Raw genomic sequence first — 21,041 nt, forward strand, 5'->3', positions numbered from 1 at the left:
ATTCCAAGCTTAAGGATTCCTTATGGCGAAATATTGTTCGCGTACCCGACCCGATTCTTTCTTTATTTTAGAGAAGAAGAATACTTAATCGTTTCAAGCACATTAGTTTACCTGAGAAGGATGCAAAAATGCGTCAAGAATCCTGCAGGAAATAGGGACGATAAATTGGAGGTTTTATGTTTGACGAACCGTGTTTTTATGAGTTTTATTGGTCGTTTCTTGAAGAATGCAGGACTTCATAGCCATTAAAATATGTCATATATATCTCACACCAGCTAACGTTGCACGATGTTTGCTATAGTAATGACTTATTTTGGGTGTGTATAATTTTTTATCAAGGGTCAATATCTTTTTCATCAGCAAGTAGAAAATGTACTTTTATCTAATCGGTGCTTTTTCCCTAATTAAAATAGTACGAAATGATGACAAATGTTTTGAAAGACTTCTGCGAAATTTCCTCTGTTTTCTTTACTATCAAGTTATATCTTTTGGAATAATGTCTGTTCATGAATCTATTCGCTCTGTCAGAAGGGTTCTACTTTAAAGTTTTCGGTATACATCCCAATATCAAACTAATATTAATTATAAGTTCGTAAAAAACACTACGTATGACGTTTTTTTAATGGCATTCTTTGCCACTGATCATCCAATTCCTGTTATAATATACATTTCAGCTCCCCATGCATTTATTCGGTATTGCAGCTTTAATAAAAATGTGAGATTTTATTATATTGTTATCATTTTTTTCGATTTTTCAATTTTGGTTTGTAATAAAAAGATCAATATTTATTCCGCTACCAGTGATATGTTTTTGATTCCCCAATATCAACACTATCAAGTTTAGCCCCTGAATTTAAAGCTATAAACATAACTGTGGTTTGACTTTCAAACTTTCATTTCCATCTGGCTAATAATTGGACATTAATATTCAAAAACTCGTGCCTGTTAGCATTTCAAACTTTCAGTTGCACTCCCATCAAATTTAGCACCGCGTCCCAACGAAATCCTATTAAAATGCCTTATTCACCGCTGGTTGTGATTAATAATTAAAACGCTTTGGTGGATAAATTTCGCTGCATGGCCTCAATTTTGAGTATGTAGGACACTGAATCTTTGTGTGCTTGGAGTTTTTTTATGCGATAGGGTTTTAATGTATTATAATCAAAAAGTTATCTCTTCCGATTTAAAATTTTCAATTTATAATTGATCAAAAATTCAGAGCATTAATATCATGTCATATTTTTCCCGTTATTCTTCTCCCTTTATAGTTTAATCGTTAATTACGATTACGCACCATCATCCTTTGAATTAATGCCAGTGATTGCAAAGAGCCGACGAGATCATTAACTTCATTTCTGATCTCATCATTGATGATCCCTGGCACTTGAACAAGAATCATTAGCTTTCAAAAAGCAATCGCTTGCTTTTTTGTAGTATCTTTTTCCCCAAAACATGTTAACTATATTTTTGGCATCATATTTCATTTTAAATTGCCGAGTACTTAATTGGCTTTCACGCCGCTTTCTATAGCTACCCGTTATGAGTGTACCATATGTATTTCCTCGAATACTCTCGCTCATAACGATAATATTTTTAATCGTTTGTAATTGTATATTTGTTTTATAAATTATTTTACAGTGAAATATTAATGAATTATAGGGAAAAAAGGGAGCATAATACGTTATTTTCAGCCGGTCTGAAAAATTCGTTCGTTTTCCCTATTGAAAAATTAGTCCGTACGATTAAGTTAAATGCCACAACATTCCGTGTAAATAAGGTCTAGTATGAAGGCAAAGAGAGAGAAATTGTCAACGGTATATTTCCTCTTTCAACATCATTAAGACCTTGTTGATGGGGGCTTCCGCGGAGTGGTTCAGTAGGCACAGCTTGGCTTCCGGGTTGTCCTCCGCCTTGATTTATCTTCCTGCGCCAGCTTCGCCAGCGTTGCAGCAGGCAACTTCAAGCCGAGGACAACCCGCGAAGCCCATTCCTGTGTATTACTAATTTCTTAATTTTCATCATTCAAATTCTGTTCTGGGAAGCCTTAATTCGTCTGTAGCCTAATTCAAGGCAAAAGGGTGGTTTCCTATAATTTTTTATTGCTTAAATCGAAATATTATTACTCCTGGAGTACGTATTTCACGCTTTTAGATTTTTAAATGACGATATCTATTTTTCGCGATTAAATGAAAAGTGAAAATTTTCAAGCGCGTGAAAACGCGACGGCTAAATATAAAAGGAAACTACCCTATTTCAATTTATTTGGAAGTGAAAAAGTTTAAAACCACTTATAATATTGAGGAAAAGGTCACTTATGGGTGTTCACTTTCCCGCGCGGAATTCTGCAAAATCCCTCAGAACGGTGGTGGGAAACTTATGATATGTGTCGTTTAATTGCCACAGGGAATAATATTAATTTCTCATAGAGACTGGAGGGAGAACCACAATGTGAGTTCAAATCGTATGTTCGACTTGGCAAACCAGAAGCATGGTGGCCCCAGTGGGTAGAGTCATGGCTTCTAACTGTAAGGTCCCGGATTCAAAGCCAGAAGTAGCCTTCAGACGCTTTCACATTAAAACCCTCAAAGTTCAAGGTAGTTCAGGGAATGAAACTAGTCTCCCTACGCATAAAGTGTGACGCGCGTGGTATATTCTGGAGAGTTCTACCTTCAACTACCAAAAATAAAAACTCAAATAGACTCTGAGTGAATCAAAATCAAAATTGCAAAGCTAATACTACTCAATAAGTTGTTGGTGGACCTAAAAGCTGAATTTCTTAAATCTTTCAGAATTTTATAATAGGAACTAATCGGATTGGCTTCAGCTTTTCAATTTTTTTTGCGGTAAATTTTTCTTATTTTTCCGTTCGCTTCGCCGGCGTGTGTGATGCAGTTTTTTTTTAAATGGTTGACAATCAAAAGAGTCAATCAGGGATGCCTTTTGAAATTTTTACTTACCGTAAAATTAATATAATTCTCTGAGACTGTGTGTTATACGGTTCATATCCTCGCACAGTGAGATTCGTGAACGACTGTTATGAGCCTTAGATATAACTATTATTGGAGTTAATGTAAGACATTTTTTAAGGGTTGTGCACTGTATAGTGTGTGTAATTTATCTGTATGCACTGTGTATGCTACCCTAGAAAAACAACTCTGTACTTTAGGTGAAACTTGGTTTGAAAACCTGAATACCCTAATCTGAAGATGAAATTCCTGGGAAAGTCGAAATTATCATTAAAAAATTTATAATGCCATAGTTATCAGAAATTAAGTTTAAACCGACATTAAAACGACCATGGTTTCAACTGCTGAGCGTCATAGTAATTGTTTACGAGCTTATGGACATTAATTACCCAAATATGTGTCTACATAACTGTCTGCTGTCTAGGTGGCTCTACCGGTTTTTTTTTTGTTCCCAATGCTTGAAAAATGTTTCCGTACTCCTTACTTTTAAGTCCTTGGACATTAAAAATATGACGATCACTCGTTTAAGCCGCGATCGGTGTTGGATATAAAGCTGAGTAATATACAAAGAGTGATAAAATTCAATATGTAATGAATATATTTAACAAACTTTTTCAATATCACCTCCACACTCAACTCCGTGACGTACATGACTGCTAATTTTCGGGTTCTCCAGCCGCGTCTGTCGTTTATGGTTGACAACAGTTTCGAAATCCATCCTGCTTTTGTCTTCAGGTCGAAGGTCGAAGTTCACCTTCCACCTGAAGACGAAAGCAGGGTGAACAACGCCGCGGAAACCTACACACGAATTCCGTGACGTGGAGTTAATTTGTAGCTACCCCCTACGTGTTGATAAAACAATGTTGATTATTAAAATTCTACTTGCATATGCGTCCTCCACTGATTTTGATGCATCCGCTGATGACCTATTTTAATGCCATTTTATTTATAACTTAATTAAAAGCCATTTTTTTCCTTGTTTTCTTCAGGAAGCCGCTTCGTGGTGACCTCCGGCTCCGGCGATCTCGTGATTCGTGGGGCTAGACCTGAAGATGGAGCTCCTCGCTACAGTTGCGTGACGCGACACATGCTCACGGGGGAACGGAAAACCAGCCTCCCTGCAGTACTCACTGTTACTGGTTAGTAATTCACCCCGTTTACGCTGTCATTGTATTCATTGAGCTAAGTCTGATTTCCCAGTGAGAAATGGATCATAGAATCTACCTCGAATCTACGTCGATTCGATGTCTATAGATCGTTATGTGGTCGACGTCGATTTTATTTGTTCAATCGACGATTTTTCGACGTGTTATTCTGATAAGTCAGGATGTTGATTGGTGGAGGGGGGCATAGTGAAGTCGTGTTGAAGTCTTAAAATTAACTGAGAGACGCTGTTAAAACGTATCTTACAGAAATAAGAAATCTAAAATTAATTTTTTTTTTAATTTTCGTACATCAGCTTCAATCCCGGAGAACAATCGTTGATTCCTTTTCATTCAGTAACTTGACAAGAAAAGCGAGGCGTTCAAGCTTGAAGGCTGTTGTTGTAGAAGAAAGAGTCGAAAAGCCGGACGAAACGTGTGTCGGTCATTGTTGATGCTGTGTTCGCAATATGTCTGCTGTGCAGATACGTTTAATGGTGTCAGGCTCAACTTTGTGGAAGTTGAAGTTCACAAATGAAAAAACGACTTCGTTTTCTTCCACTAATTTATTTTGACGGTACGACACGTACTCGTAAATGACCGCTCAAGGTCGAAACATGTCGTACCGTCAAAATAAATTAGTGGAAGAAAACGAAGTCGTTTTTTCATTTGTGCTGTGCAGATTTCCATGCTCACGCATTTGCCTCAGATACACCGGGCCTTCTACTTGTGTCACAGTTCATAGTATTTCCGGCGTGATGTGTGACATTATGCCTAAGCTTGGCGTTGTTGCGTCTAATTCATTTTAATACGTTTGCACGGATGTCAACATGATTTCTTTTTTTTTCTTAAGGGTGTCTGCTTATTATTCAGGGTGTTGATTTGTAGGACTTGAGGTTACTATTCGCCAACATAAAATTGAAACGCCTAATTATTTCAGCCTTCATTTGTTTACACACGGCGTGCTCGATTGAAATCCGTCGTTATGGCCGCAATAGATGGTCACTATTACACGAAACGATTGTTATTTCCGTAATTATTTCCGTAATTAACGTCCCTATTAAAGCTAGAAATTGATTCACTGATTGTGTGATTGATACAAATTAGTAGCCAAACTGGTGATAGGTGTGGATATTTGGCTTATTGGACGTAAAAGTAAAAAAAAATTCATCGGGAGGAAAAATCTGAAATCTTTAAAAAGTCGATTACTTTTCGAGATATATCGACTTGAATTAACATGGGAGCCTTATGGGACTAAAACTTTTTCACTTTTTTAATGTATTTCTAAATATGTGAGGAACATGACATTCCCTTGACATAAACTAGATTTTTTGGTTGATTTTTTGGTGTGGTTGTCATTGCGATGAATTGATATTTAGTATTTTTTATGATTTTTTGAAAGTGCCCCATGCTTTTCTTATGGCACTACGTTAGGATTTTTTTTGACCAACTTGCAATCATCGCAGGACAAATTCCTTGAAACGCAAGATACTAGATTTTTTGGTTGATTTTTTGGCTATCTCGGAATTTTCATATGTCGAAACAATTCCGAGGAATTACCGATTTCGATTTCCCATTGTAGAGGTGGTCGAATTTTCAATCTTGGATTTCGGCGTTGAGACATGTGCCATGTGAAAATTTGGAATCTTCTAGAAAAACCGTTAAGAGTTCTTCGAACCCTACGTTTTAGCTTACTTTCTCCGTATCCCTCTTGGGTTATTCATAATTAAATTCCGAAAAATGTCCTGCACGCGAAAAATCATTGTCGCCATTTTTTTGTGGAGCATACAATCTTGAATATCTTAGCAACCATTTCAGCTAGAGGAATGAAATTTTCAGGGTAATAGCATCATTAAAATAGTCAACTTTTGCAATGATTGCCAATCCGCTCGATCGATTCACGTGCGAGTTATATCGATACCAATCTCCTTGGATACGCTTCAATCGCTAATAACTTTTTTGTTAATCAAGTTTTGAACATGAAAGTCATAGACTATACAACTACTAATGTCATTCATCCGACAAAAGTAAAATCAAGCGGATCGATTGATTAGAGTCGAAGTTATGATCGATACAAGGTTGTATTCGATTGAGCCATTTTTTGGGCTTATTTACATAGTTACGGAGATAAAAATTTTAACAATATGTAAGGAAAAGAATGATTTATGCGCACACAGAAATTATTTAGATGAATTATGTTTCCTAAAGAAAATACATCCATTTGAATTTATATCTTTTTGTATTAGGCCCCCGTAAGAAATACACGCATCCCGTCCAATTATGTCACCAATATAAGAACATAGGCTAAATTTTGAAAGCGGGGATATTAGAGAAGGCAGGGATAAGGGAGTGACCATAGAAGGGATATCAATAGGATTGCGGATTTTACAGTACAGATGTCAGCAATCTCTAATGTACGATTCGATTAGTATAGCAAATACGCAAATTGGCATAACTTGATAAGTATATACGTTGGACCAATGAAACTTGGTAAACAGGTACATCTTGGTATTCCTCACGATACTCTATGGTAGTATGTTTTGTATTCAGTCTCACGTTCGATATATATCGAATCTACTTTTTCTTAAAATATGTCGAATTGCTATAACATATAGGATTTTACATCTAGGGACATAGTTGACCAGGAATTTTAAAGAAGTTACCCATACACTGGATGTTAAACCAAAAGCATTGCGGATTTTACAGTACAGATGTCAGTATAATCGAAAAATCGATTCAATTATTATAGTAAATACACAAATTGGTATAACTTGAAAAGTATACCCGTTGGACCAATGAAATTTGGCGAATGTGCACATCTTGGTATTCTTCACAATGCCCAAAAGAAATATGTTTTGTATGTTGTCTAACGTGCGATATATATCGAATATGCTTTATCTTCAAATATATCGAACTGCTATAACAAATAGGATATTACATCCAAGGGCATAGTTGACCAGGTTTTATATAGTAGATACCCATAGACAGAAAGTTAAACCAATGGCATTGCGGATTTTACAGTACAGATGTCAGTATGATCGAAAAATCGGTTCGATTATTATAGCAAATGCGTAAATTGGCATAACTTCAATACTATATCCGCTGGACCAATGAAATTTCGTGAATGGGTAAATCCTGGTATTCCTCACAATGCCCAATGGAAATATGTTTTGTATGTAGTCTCACGTTCGATATATATCGAATCTACTTTTTCTTAAAATATATCGAATTGCTATAACATGTAGGATTTTACATCCAAGGACATAGTTGACTGGGGATTAAATAGTAGATACCCATAGATTGGATTTTAAAACAATAGCATTGCGGATTTTACAGTACAGATGTCAGTTTGATCGAAAATTCGATTCGATTATTATAGCATATACACGAATTGGTATAACTTGAAAAGTATACCCGTTGGACCAATGAAATTTGGCGAATGTGTACATCATGGTATTCCTCACAATGCCCAATGGAAATATGTTTTGTATGTAGTCTCACTTTCGATATATATCGAATATGCTTTTTCTTCAAATATATCGAATTGCTATAACATGTAGGATTTTACACCCAAGGGCATAGTTGACTAGGGATTAAATAGTAGACACCCATTGACTGGATTTTAAACCAACAGCATTGCGGATTTTACAGTATTGATGTCAGTATGATCGAAAAATCGATTCGATTATTATAGCAAATACGTAAATTGGCATAACTTCAATAGTTTTTCCGTTGGACCAATGAAATTTGGTGAATGGGTACATTTTGCTATTCCTCACAATGCCCAACAGAAATATGTTTTGTATGTAGTCTAAAGTGCGATATATATCGAATATGCATTTTCTTCTAATATATCGAACTGCTATAACATATAGGATTTTACATCCAAGGGCATAGTTGACCAGGGATTAAATATAAGATACCCATAGACTAAAAGTGAAACCAATAGCATTGAGGATTTTACAGTGCAGATGGCAGTTTAATCGAAAGATGGAATCGATTATTATAGAAAATACGCAAATTGGCATATCCGTTGGACCAATGAAATTTGGTGAATGTGCACATCCTGGTATTCTTCACAAACCCCAATGGAAATATGTTTTGCATGTAGTGTCTTATTAGATATATATTGATTCAGCGTTTTCTTAAAAAATATCGAATTGCTACACATCGAACATGAAGGATTTTACATCCGCGGGCGTATTTGACCTTGAAATATACGGTAGATGACCAAACGGGAAGATAAATCAATATGATTGCGAAATTTTAATTTCACGTTTCAGTATACTTGATAATTCGATGATTACGGTAGCAAATACGCAAATTTTCGTATATGTCTAACTATTGATGTTTAACCGAAGAAATTTAATGAATATGTTTATTATAGCATTGTTCATGCTGCACCAATTAAATATATTCGATGATTACGGTAGCAAATACGCAAATTTTCGTATCTGTCTAACTATTGATGTTTAACCGAAGAAATTTAATGAATATGTTTATTATAGCATTGTTCATCCTGCACCAACTAAATATATTTGCTTTCCAAGCTCCCATTCCACACATATCGAATCTACGTTTTTGTAAAATATATCGAACTGCTATTACTTATAGAATTTAACATCTACGAGGACAGTTGAACATTCTTTGGTTCTTTCTCCAACTCAAGTTTCTTAACCGTATTCATATTTTTATTGTTATCAATTTGTTTTGTTGTTATAAATCTTCCTTAGATATAATAATATGACAGCATTGAAAGACATACATCGTCAGTGAAATCCGAACATTACTTCATTGTTCGAGACATATTTATTCGGATAATCATTTCATTAGTCTCTGTTCGATTATTTTCTAAAACTGACGTTTTTAATATCATTAAGTTTTCTGTATTCTAACATTATAAATCAAAAATAGGTGAGTAAATCAAGAGGTGATACAATCCTAGGGTAAGGGCTGAAAGACGAAAAATCGGCTACATTTCATAAGTTCATCTATCGTACACTCTATATTTTTCTACATTGCGTAAATCCTCCACATCAAAACGGTTTCCCGAAGCATTTATCACCGTGGTTACTAAGAAGGTCTGAAGTATTGTTGACTGTGAATGAGCGTATTGCCCGCATATTTCACTCATTTAAACGATATTTTGAGTGTTTCTTTCGCTTTTTGAACCACTTATGGGAACATGACTCGGAAACATGTGACACAACTATGTTCCCACCCCCCCTAATTACCCGCTTGATGAATTCAAGCGCCCAATCGACTCGTTTTTATTAAACCTTAATTTCTATTGCATCATAATCAACCGAAATTCGCTATGTAAAAAATCGCAGGTAAGTGGTCGATATCGTGGACTCGTGGAAATTTCAATCCGCCATTGTGATCGTCCGATAGATAACAGTACGTTCAGTCATTCAGTTCTGATAAGGAATTCAACGGGAAAATGCGTATTTTTTTCCAACTTATTTTCCCTTTTCACAGGCGAAACGAATGCCGCTATTATTTGTGATTTTTTACTTACTTCACAATTACTTTTTTCATCGCTACTCTAGGGTGGAAATACTTTGGGCTTCACCTCAACATTTTTCTCATTTAATTAGAGCTGTGTCGTTCATGACTGAATCGTTCAAAATGAACGATTCAAGGACATTAACCGAATGAATTGAATCTACGATTTCCACTCGAATCGTTCAAAATGAACGATTTATATCCAAGATTCAAATCCACCGAACCCTATTCGTTCAAAATGAACGATTTATGTGGAAGATTCAAATCCTCTAAATCAAAATCGTTCCATGAGAACGATTTGGATTCGGCTTGACTGCGTTGATGCAGTTAGTTGACAGATTCTCATGGATTCAAGATTTACACAGAATGGAGATTCAGATGCATTCGATATTCATATACATACATAGATTCGATATTCACATGGATTCGAGATTACATCGGTTCATTCGGTTTATTATGAACGATTTAAAGAACCGATTCATTGCCACGAATCAAATTCCATGAACCAAATACACAAAATAAACCGAAAGTCCTATCTCCATATTTAAGTCATTTAACCTTATTATCTTGATCGTCAGATTTATCATGATGTCGATGCTAATCGAAATTTTACCTTTGCCACTATAAATAGTTGAGTATTGACGATTTATCCGCAATGTTATGCATTCATTTAAATGGGACGATTTGGAATAATCTCAAGTATAATTTCTATCTATTTGCTTTGTTATAAAATATATATTTTATTGCTCTACAGCGTGAGCTTCGAAAATGTATAGGGTTCGAAATATTGACCTGGCTAACAACCTAAGTAACTCAGCTGAAGGATTTGTACTTGAAATTGCTACATTAAGGCAAATCGTATAGAATTAAGTGGTATTCGTCACGACTGTAAAATATACAATAAATAAAAAAATGCGCTTATTCCGTTCCCTAAGCGTTCCATGCTTTACAAGGGTGACTGTCGAAGCTGCCATCTAGCGGACGATCGTTGCATAGGTGACAATAAACACTCACGAAAGCCTTCCTTACGCTTAACTCTGTATGTATTACTTTATTATTAGTACTTGACCCATTATAGCCCAGTGTTGCTTCTAAGCAACATCAAAAATATATAAATTTTCAGCCCTATTTAGGAAATATATAAACTACAAATTATTTTGTGGTGGAAATTTTAATAACGAAATAGTCACCTACCACAATAACTATGATTGATTGAAAAAATTTCACGTTTTCAAGAAGGAAAGTCTTGAAATTGGACTTCTCCCAGAAGAAGCTCTGGGTTAGAAAGGGTTAAGCTTAAAGGTGTTTTCTATTGTCTTTAGAGAGTAGCGACTCATTGCATTTGTGGTTTGCTTGATGTGATGATCCTTTGTGTATAATGTTTGCCCGCTTCTCGTTCACAGAGCCATCTGGGAGCATGCCACCGCGGTTGACGGGACGTCTGCTGACCACCGTCACTGTGGATGCCGGGAGCGACGTGCATCTCAACTGCGCCGCTCAGGGAAACCCTCCGCCGACGTTCACGTGAGTGTCCTATCCATTGATTTCATTGAACTTTTGGTTCTTAATTTGGAATGGACTATGTCTTTTCTTCATAGTAACATAATCGAGAGTGACTGCCGACTTCTGCGCATCGGGCAAAGCTTGATACAGGTAACTAAATCCGAGATCACCTGCGGATCGGGTTTGTGTTTTGGTCTGAGTATTCCCACCCTTTGGGTCGGGGCTCGAATACCGGCGGTGGCAGAGATTTATCAGAGAATTCCCAATCCCTACTTGAGCTAATGGGGGATCGGGTTGGTGTGGTTGCTAGTGTGTTGGCTTCCCACCCGGTGGGCCCGGGTTCAAATCCCGGCAGCGGCAGAGAATTTTCAGAGACTGACCGATCCCTGCTTGAGTGTTGTGTGGAGGACATTTCAAGCGCAACACTCCATCCGTCGGATGGGACGTAAAGCCGTGGTCCCCTTAGCGCCTTTCGTTAAGAGCAGGCCAATGCCGACGCCAGGTTTCTCTCCACCCTTCCTTACCTACCCTTTCCCTCTTGGCGCAAATGACCTCAGCTGTCGATCGCCTCCTCCAAATACCATACCATTGAGCTAATGATTCCGTCCGGCCTTTGAACTTGCAATGGAAATGCTAGTATCGCTTTTAAATGTCCTACTGGGTGGATGTTAAAATCGGTAACCGAAAACGTACCTTTACCTTTATTAATATTCAGGTTCATTATTTCGTAGGGGATAATGTGAATCCCGGTTTTAATTTTTTTTAATTTTGCTATTCTCTATCTACTATATTATTTCTACTGTATAGATACCTTTTCCTCAACTTATACGCAACCAAACTCTACAAATGAGGTACCAAAGTGCACAGAATTTATCAGAGAACATGCGACGGCATATCTTACTTCCTAAATATTACTATTGTTTTCTAAAAAAATGACAAAAAAATTATAATCGATAATAAAAAATAATCGATTCCGGCAAGATTGTCCTCATCCCAAGAATACAGTTAACGCCGCCGGATCCCACCATGCCTTTTAATTTGACTCGCAGACAATTTCCCAGAAAGTTTTCCTATGCGATGACTATTAACAAGGCTCAGGGTCAGACTTTGTAAAGGGCTGGCTTATTCCTGCCTGAGCCTGTATTCTCTCATGGCCAACTTTATATAGCATTCTCTAGGGTAAGATCTTTTCAAAATATTTTTGTAAATATTAAGGAAAACGCTAAACAAGTATTAACAGAGGATAGTGTGATTACTTCCAATGTTGTGTTTAAAGAGGTCCTCTGACCTCAATTTGTACATGAACATTCCAATTAAATTTGTACATAAAATCCTACATTTTATTTCTACATTTTAAAATTAGAAACGCACCTATCCCTCTGTGGACCTGCCTTGAAAAGACCGGGGGAAACCCGCTGGGAGCGGGCGCATCACGCTCATCATTACTTATTTGATCATTCTTTAATTAGCAATTCAATGTTAATATTTTCAAACTATCCTAAATCAATACGAAATTTACCCAATACAAGCAATGCAAATATATAAGCACAAATAATTTGTAAAATATCCACCGTAATCCAACGAAATTTAGCATTGAAAATACGTATTTTTATCGCCTGATTCTTGTGGTTGAGTATTCATGAAATCCGTTTTACACATTTCATATAATTGGCATGAATACTCAAGTTTTTCGTCTAGTATTATGCAGTTCTCTCGGGCTACAGTAATCCCTTGGAGAATTCAACTTTAATACTTAAACGTTAAATTGATTGGAAATGAAGCGAAAATACGCAATCGGAAGATTCTCTAAATATTCACGTTTAGTCAACGACGTTTAGGATAGAAAATTAGGACTTTTACACGTACCGTGTCTGCTGGTAAGTGATTCACAAAATTAGTTTCACCCTAATCTTATTAAGATATGCAGTGTTATATTCGTTTTGATGCGTTGGATCTATGTCTGCTGCATTAGGCTGGAGACGACCGCAACTGGCGCCAGTCACCTACCCTGAGGAAAAGCAAGATCTAGACGTGAAGGTGGGCGTCCACTTACAAACGAATGGGCCTTCACAACTAATCATTTCCAGTCCATTGTCTGCTTCCAGCTGGAGGGCGCGTGAGAAAAAAAACAGCGGATGAAGAGCAGCGCTACATCCCCCACCGGGTCACAGGCCGATGATGAATCGGCCCTTGATGCGCGTTTTTGCGGCTGTCCCTCCCAGTTTCTTGCACTCATGAGTCCCATGCCATCTACTTAGTCGTGGTTTTGTGGTAGGCATCCTCCTCTAGGTCGTCGAGGTCTTAGATAATTAGGGTATTCTGGATATTTTTTCCTTTAATTCATTTATTATGCTGTAAAACGCAGAGACCTTTTTCGCCGAATGTTGGGATTATAGTCTAGGAGCCAGGATTCATCTCTCAATTTAGTCTTTGCAAGGTTAAGGGGCTGTACTCCAAAACCTGACTTAACTTTCACTTTTATGTGCTTTGAATCTAGAAAACCCATGTTGTTCTATTGGTCAAATATATTTTGCATGCCCACGTGTTGGTAAACCATCCGCTTTAATTGTCCTTTCGCCTGGCAACAAAACAAAAGGTGTTGTATATCAGAAGGTACCTTACTCATGTGAATAAAGCCGAATGTGTAGGGTAGACCGGGGAACGTTTACGCATGGAGCCCTGGAAAAGGTTTAGTCAGTGCACTTTTCCGAACCGAGTCATTACAAGCGCGTCACAAGTAATGGCATATTAATGCTACTTTCTTGGGGCTATTCTCACGAGATATTGAGCGTCAGTCAAGCATCGGTTTAGCGTTGCGTAAACTTTCCCAAAGAACGGGGCAAGTTCATGCGACAGACTTGGACCTAAAAACATTTTCTTTACGGTTAAAAATCAAAATAGGCCAGCGACTGAGGGCACGCAATTTTGACTTGATCACCCGCTTTATAAAACTAAAATGTCTAAAACTTCCTAAGTTAAGACATAAAAGGAGAAAATTCATTGAAAAAAAAATCTCGTAAGGGTGCTTCGGTCTGCCCTATGTAGATGGAATAAAGAAAATATATTTCAAACAAGCCATTGTAATACTTATTTTTGTACTTTCATTGATTTTTTGTTAATCTATTATGATAAATGAAAAAATATTAGAATCAGTGCAGCCGCTATTTATTAATAAACGAGTATATTGGGCGCTTGAATTCATCAAGCGGGTAATTAGGGGGGTGGGAACATAGTTGTGTCACGTGTTTCCGAGTCATGTGGCCATAAGTGGTTCAAAAAGCGAAAGAAACACCCCAAATATCGTTTAAATGAGTAAAATAGGCGGGCAATACGCTCATTCACTGTCAACAATACTTAAGACCTTCTTAGTAACCACGGTGATCAATGCTTCGGGGAACCGTTTTGATATGAATGATTTACGCAATGTAGAAAAATATAAAGTGTTCGATAGATGAACTTATGAAATGTAGCCGATTTTTCTTATTTTATCCCTTACCCTAGGATTGTATCACCTCCATTTTTGATTTTTAACGTTTGAATACAGCAGACTTAATGAAATTAAATACATAAGTATTAGAAAATAAACGAACAGAGACTAATGAAATGATTATCCGAATAAATATGTCTCGAATAATGAAGTAATGTTCCGATTTCTCTGACGATGTATGTCTCTCAATGCTGTCATTTTTATATATCTAAGGAAGGTTTATAACAACAAAACGCAATGATTACAATAAATATATTAATACGGTTATGAAACTTGAATTGGAGAAAGAATTGAAGAATGTTCAACTGTCCCCGTTGATAGCAGTTCGATATATTTTACAAAAACGTAGATTCGATATGTGTCGAATGGGAGAATTAAAAGCGAATATATTTCATAGGTGCAGCATGAACAATGCTTTAATAAACATATTCATAAAATTTCTTCGGTCTAACATCAATTGTAATAAAGATACGGAAATAAGTAATTTGCTACCATAATCATAACGAATTGTCAAGTATACTCACATGCGAAAATATAAATTCGCAATCCTATTGATTTATCTTCCCGTTAGGTCATCTAGCCTATATTTCATGGTCAAATACGACCGCGGATGCAAAATCCTGCATGTTATAGCAATTCGATATATTTTCAGAAAACGCTGAATCGATATATATCTAATGAGACACTACATGCAAAACATATTTCCCTTGGGCTTTGTGAAGAATACCAGGCTGTACATATTCACCAAATTTCATTGGTCCAAAGGATATACGAATCAAGTTATGCCAATTTGCGTATTTTCTATAATAATCGATTCGATCATTCGATTTCACTGCATCTGTAATGTAAAATTCGCAAAGCTTTTGATTTTAATTCCGGTCCATGGCCATTTACCATATAATTCCTTGTCAACTTTGCCCATTGATGTAAATTCCGATGTGTTATAACAATTCCATATATTTTAAGAAAAAGTATATTCGATATATATCGAATGAGAGACTACATACAAAAAATCTTCCCATTGGGCATTGTGAGGAGTACCAATGCGTACCTATTCACCAAATTTCAATGGTCCAACGCATATATTATTCAAGTTATGCCAATTTGCATATTTGCTATAATAATCGATTCGATCTTTCGATTTAACTGCCATCTGCACTGTAAAATCCGCAATGCTGTATATTTTAATTCCAGTCAATAGTCATCTACTCTATAATTCCTGGTCAACAATGCCTGTGGATGTAAAATCCTAAATGTTAAGGCAAATCGATATAATTTGGAAAATTAAGATTCGATATATATCGCATGTGAGACCATATACAAAACATATTTCTATTTGTCATTGTGAGATATATCATGATAGACCAATTCCCAAAATTTCTTTGGTCCAACTTATACAGCAATCAAGTTATGCCAATTTGCTATAATTATCGTATCGATCTTTCGATTATACTGACATCTGTACTTTAAAATCCGCAATGCTATTGGTTTAACTTCCAGTCTGCGGGTATTTTCTATATGATTCCTGGTCAACTATGTCCTTGGATGTAAAATACTATATGTTATAGCAATTCGATGTCTTTTAGGAAAAAGTAGATTCGATATATATCGAACGTGAGACTACATACAAAACATATTTCCATTGGGCATTGTGAGGAATACCAAGATGTACCCATTCACCAAATTTCATTGGTCAAGCGGATATAGTCTTGAAGTTATGCCAATTTACGTATTTGCTATAATAATCGAATCGATTTTTCGATCATACTGACAACTATACTGTAAAATCCGAAATGCTATTGGTTTAACTTAAAGTCTATGGGTATCTACTCTATAATACCTGGTCAACTATGCCCTTAGATGTAAAATGCAATTTGTTATAGCAGTTCGATATATTTGAAGAGAAAGCATATTCGATATATATCGCACGTTAGACTACATACAAAACATATTTCTATTGGGCATTGTGAGGAATACCAAGATGTGCACCTTCGCCAAATTTCATTGGTCCAACGGGTATACTTTTCAAGTTATACTAATTTGTATATTTGCTATAATAATCGAATAGATTTTTCGATCATACTGACATCTGTACTGTAAATTCCGAAATGCTATTGGTTTAACTTAAAGTCTATGGGTATCTACTATATAATAACTGGTCAACTATGCCCTTGGATGTAAAATCCTATTTGTTATAACAGTTCGATATATTTGAAGAAAAAGCATATTCGATATATATCGCACGTTAGACTACATACAAAACATATTTCTATTGGACATTGTGAGGAATACCAAGATGTGCACCTTCGCCAAATTTCATTGGTCCAACGGGTATACTTTTCATGTTATACCAATTTGTATATTTGCTATAATAATCGAATCGATTTTTCGATCATACTGACATCTGTACTGTAAAATCCGAAATGCTATTGGTTTAACTTAAAGTCTATGGGAATCTTCTATATAATACCTGGTCAACTATGCCCCTAGATGTAAAATCCTATTTGTTATAGCAGTTCGATATATTTGAAGAGAAAGCATATTCGATATATATCGCACGTTAGACTGCATAAAAAACATATTTCTATTGGGCATTGTGAGGAATACCAAGATGTGCACCTTCGCCAAATTTCATTGGTCCAACGGGTATACTTTTCAAGTTATACCAATTTGTGTATTTGCTATAATAATTGAATCGATTTTTCGATCATACTGACATCTGTACCGCAAATACCGCAATGCTATTGGTTTAAAATCCAGTCTATTGGTATCTACTTTTTAATCCCTGGTTAACTATGTCCTTGGATGTTAAATCTTACATGTTATAGCAATACGATATATTTTAAGAAAAAGTAGATTCGATATATATCGAACGTGAGACTTTATACAAAACATATTACCATTGAGCATTGTTAGGAATACCAAGATGTACCCGTTGACCAAGTTTCATTGGTCTAACGTATACTCTTATTAAGTTATGCCAATTTGCGTATTTGCTATAGTTATCGAATCGTACTTTAGACAATAGTGACATCTGTACAGTAACATCCGCAATCCTATTGATATCCCTTCCATTCTATGGTCACTGCGTTATCCCTGCCTTCTCTACTATCCCCGCTTTCAAAATTTAGCCTATGCTCTTATATTGGTGACGTAGATAGACGGGATGCGTGTATTTCTTACGGAGGCCTAATACAAAAAGATATAAATTCATATCGATGTATCTTCATAAGGAAACATAACTCATCTAAATAATTTATGTGTTCGCATAATTCATTCTTTTCTTTACATATTGTTAAAATTTTTATCCCCGTAACTATGTAAATAAGCCCAAAAAAAGGCTCAGTCGAATACAACCTTGTATCGATCATAACTTCGAGTCTTATCAATCGATCCGCTTGATTTAACTTTTGTCGGATGAGTGACATTATCAGTTGTATTTTGTATGACTTTCATGTTCAAATCTTGATTAACAAAAAAGTTATTAGCGATTGAAGCGTATCCAAGGAGATTGGTATCGATATAACTCGCACGTGAATCGATCGAGCGGAATGGCAATCATTGCAAATGTTGACTATTTTAATGATGCTATTACCCTGAAAATTTCATTCATCTAGCTGAAATGGTTGCTAAGATATTCAAGATTGTATGCTCCACAAAAAAATTGCGACAATGATTTTTCGCTTGCAGGACATTTTTCGGAATTTAATTATGAATTAACCAAGAGGGTTACGGCGAAAGTAAGCTTAAACGTGAGGGTACGAAGTACCCTCTAACGGTTTTTCCAGAAGAGTCCAAATTTTCATATGGCACATGTCTCAAGGCTGAAATCCGAGTTTGAAAATTCGCCCTTCACGACAATGTAAAATCGAAATCGTTTATTCCTCGGAATTGTTTCGACATATGAAAATTTCAAGATAGCCAAAAAATCAACCAAAAAATCCTCCACCAAATAAGTCAAGGAATTTGTCGTACGATTATTGCAAGTTGGTCAAAAAAAATCCTAAACTTTTTCCATAAGAAAAGCATAGAAAACGTTCAAAAAATAATAAAAAATACTAAATATCAATTGGTCGCCATGACAACCGTACCAAAAAATCGACCAAAAAATCTACTTTATGTCCATTGATTATCATGTTCCTCAAGATTTTCAAAGTACAAAATAAAAGCGAAAATGTTTTAGTCCCATAAGGATCCCACGTTAATTCAAGTCGATATATCTCGAAAACTAATCGATTTTTTCAAGTTTTAAGATTTTTCCTCCCGATGAATTTTTTTTCACTTTTGCGTCCAATAAGCCAAATATCCACACCTACCACAGTTTGGGCTGTGAATTTTGATGAGTCAGTCAGTGGTTAACCAATTTGCCATCTTATATTAGCTTAATGGTGTAACTAAACTTTTTATTGTTAATCAGGCGGTACGAGGTTCCCCGGGTCAGGTAGTAATTTATTAATAAAGACTTAACAATGCAAAAACAGTGCGCTTTTATAGCATTCATGTGACAAGCGAAAGAGACACTTCAAAAACAATTTTAAAATTTTCGTTTTCTTAGTAATAAATGATATAAAAAAGACATAAAAATTGCAAACCTTGCGTGAGAAAATGTTTGGAAGGGAAGAGATTTGAAAAATACTTATTTAGGATGGTGGAGTGGTAAAAAATTGCCAAAAATGTTCCGGCGCAATACTTAATTCCTACCTTAGAATTATTTGGATTTTTCTTCTAGCTAGAGTTGCAAACTTTCTAGAGATACATATATCTGTGCGACGCTGAGCTTTATAACTCGTGACTTTGTGTGGACTTACTATGGTGTTGACTGTTGATTTTTTTTCCACCTCCCAACGGCAATGCTTCCAATTCTTCCCATGACGGGCCCAACCTAATTTGTCTTGATTGGCCACTGCTGCCATTTCCTCCTTCATATATATGTACTCCCTCTCCTGCGTACGGCATTCTGACCACGAACGACGAATGAGTCCGCTGCCGTGCGTGGCAAACTACCTCAAAGCCCCACTTGCCTTACCCCTAGCACGTCCTTCCGTTCCCACAATGCCCTGCATTTCAACCCCTTCACACCCACTGCGCCGTCCTCCGCTGCCATTGGCGACCCACAGGGGGCATTGTCGTGCGGAACAACCGGCGAGACGGCAGACTCATGCATCTAAGATGGCGTTGTTTGGGGGTACTTCCATGAATGTAACGACCGTGGCGAGTTTCTGAATCAGGTGCATGTGCGGGTAGGGATGGGATTTGGAAAATTAGTGGAATGGACTGTAGTTCTGATAGATGCAGCGAAACTTGTTTATCACGGACTGTTCAGGAATATAGCTCCAATGATCCTCCACTGCATACCCCTAGTACATCAATCTCTAGTATAAATTAATAATTATCATTTGTATTTTAGTGTCCTAGATTTGCAGTAACTGAAAGGGATAGAAATTGGAGAAATTTCCAGCATAAAATTGTAAGCCTCGTAGAAGAAAAAATTTATGAAGAGCAATTTAATCCCATATGTAATAATGCTTCGAGATTTCATGGGATATTAGGAATTAATAGAGACTTATTTGAAACTATTTGCCTAGCTTGTGTGCGTGATACGGCATAGCAGTTTAAAATGTGTACTTCTTATTGAAAACTACTTTTTAATACGTTAACATCCTTTAGGTTCTATTCCTAAGTACAATGAAGATAATTGTACTCACAAACGTATTCCAAAAATACACTTATGACGTCATTTCATTATGCAGAATAGCTCATTAAAGTAAGAAAACGTGGAGTAAGGACGAGAAACGACTGTAGCAGGCCGAGATGTGTGTGTAGAAAAGATGGAAGTTTGATGGACGGAGCAGAAAAGGCACAAGAAGTCCCATGCATGATGGGTTTAGAGAAGAAACATGAAGAGGACACTAATAGGAGTAGGGGAGCTAGAATAGAGTATGTTTTTCGTGGGGAAGGCTTGCTAAGGACTGTGATAAAAGAATGAGTATTAGGTAAGCGGGAAAGCGGAAGTTATATAAAATATTATTTTTATTTCAAATGGGAATCTCATTTGGGAAGGTGATTCAGAGCGGGGAGATTCTTTAAATGCTCCAGTAGGTTTACTTTAATGTTTAGCAGGCCCGCGCTGAGCCGTCGGGACAGCGGGACGTATCCCAGTGCGTCATCGAGCCTGGAAATCTTTGGGTCTCTCCTGTTCCGAAACTGACAAATTTTACTGTCAGAATTCCAGCATTGAGCAGTAACTTGATTTCAATGATGTTTCATTTAGCAGCATAATTAACACCGTCTTAGTTAAACCAAAAATAATTAAAACTAATATAATTTAAGAACCTGGATAGCGAAGTGGTCTGCAAAGTGACCCGGAAAGCCAAAGGTCCGTGGTTCGATTCCCGGTCCAGGGGAATTTTTTCTCGTGGCAATTGTTGTATATTT

The 21,041-nt window shown here is 36.5% G+C and overlaps 1 protein-coding gene across 3 annotated transcripts in view; it reads left to right on the forward strand.

The window, feature by feature from the left end:
* The window catches only part of LOC124162188 (Down syndrome cell adhesion molecule-like protein Dscam2), an 833,647-nt gene that overhangs the window by 607,890 nt on the left and 204,716 nt on the right, over positions 1-21,041 (forward strand). For all 3 annotated transcript variants that reach the window (XM_046538622.1, XM_046538623.1, XM_046538624.1), the window contains exons 6-7: positions 3,956-4,105; positions 11,020-11,140. In XM_046538622.1, coding sequence (XP_046394578.1) covers positions 3,956-4,105; positions 11,020-11,140 — 271 coding nt within the window. The remainder of the gene's footprint in view (positions 1-3,955; positions 4,106-11,019; positions 11,141-21,041) is intronic.

This window comes from Ischnura elegans, chromosome 7, assembly GCF_921293095.1.
Source record: "Ischnura elegans chromosome 7, ioIscEleg1.1, whole genome shotgun sequence".
Classification (NCBI taxonomy): domain Eukaryota; kingdom Metazoa; phylum Arthropoda; class Insecta; order Odonata; family Coenagrionidae; genus Ischnura; species Ischnura elegans.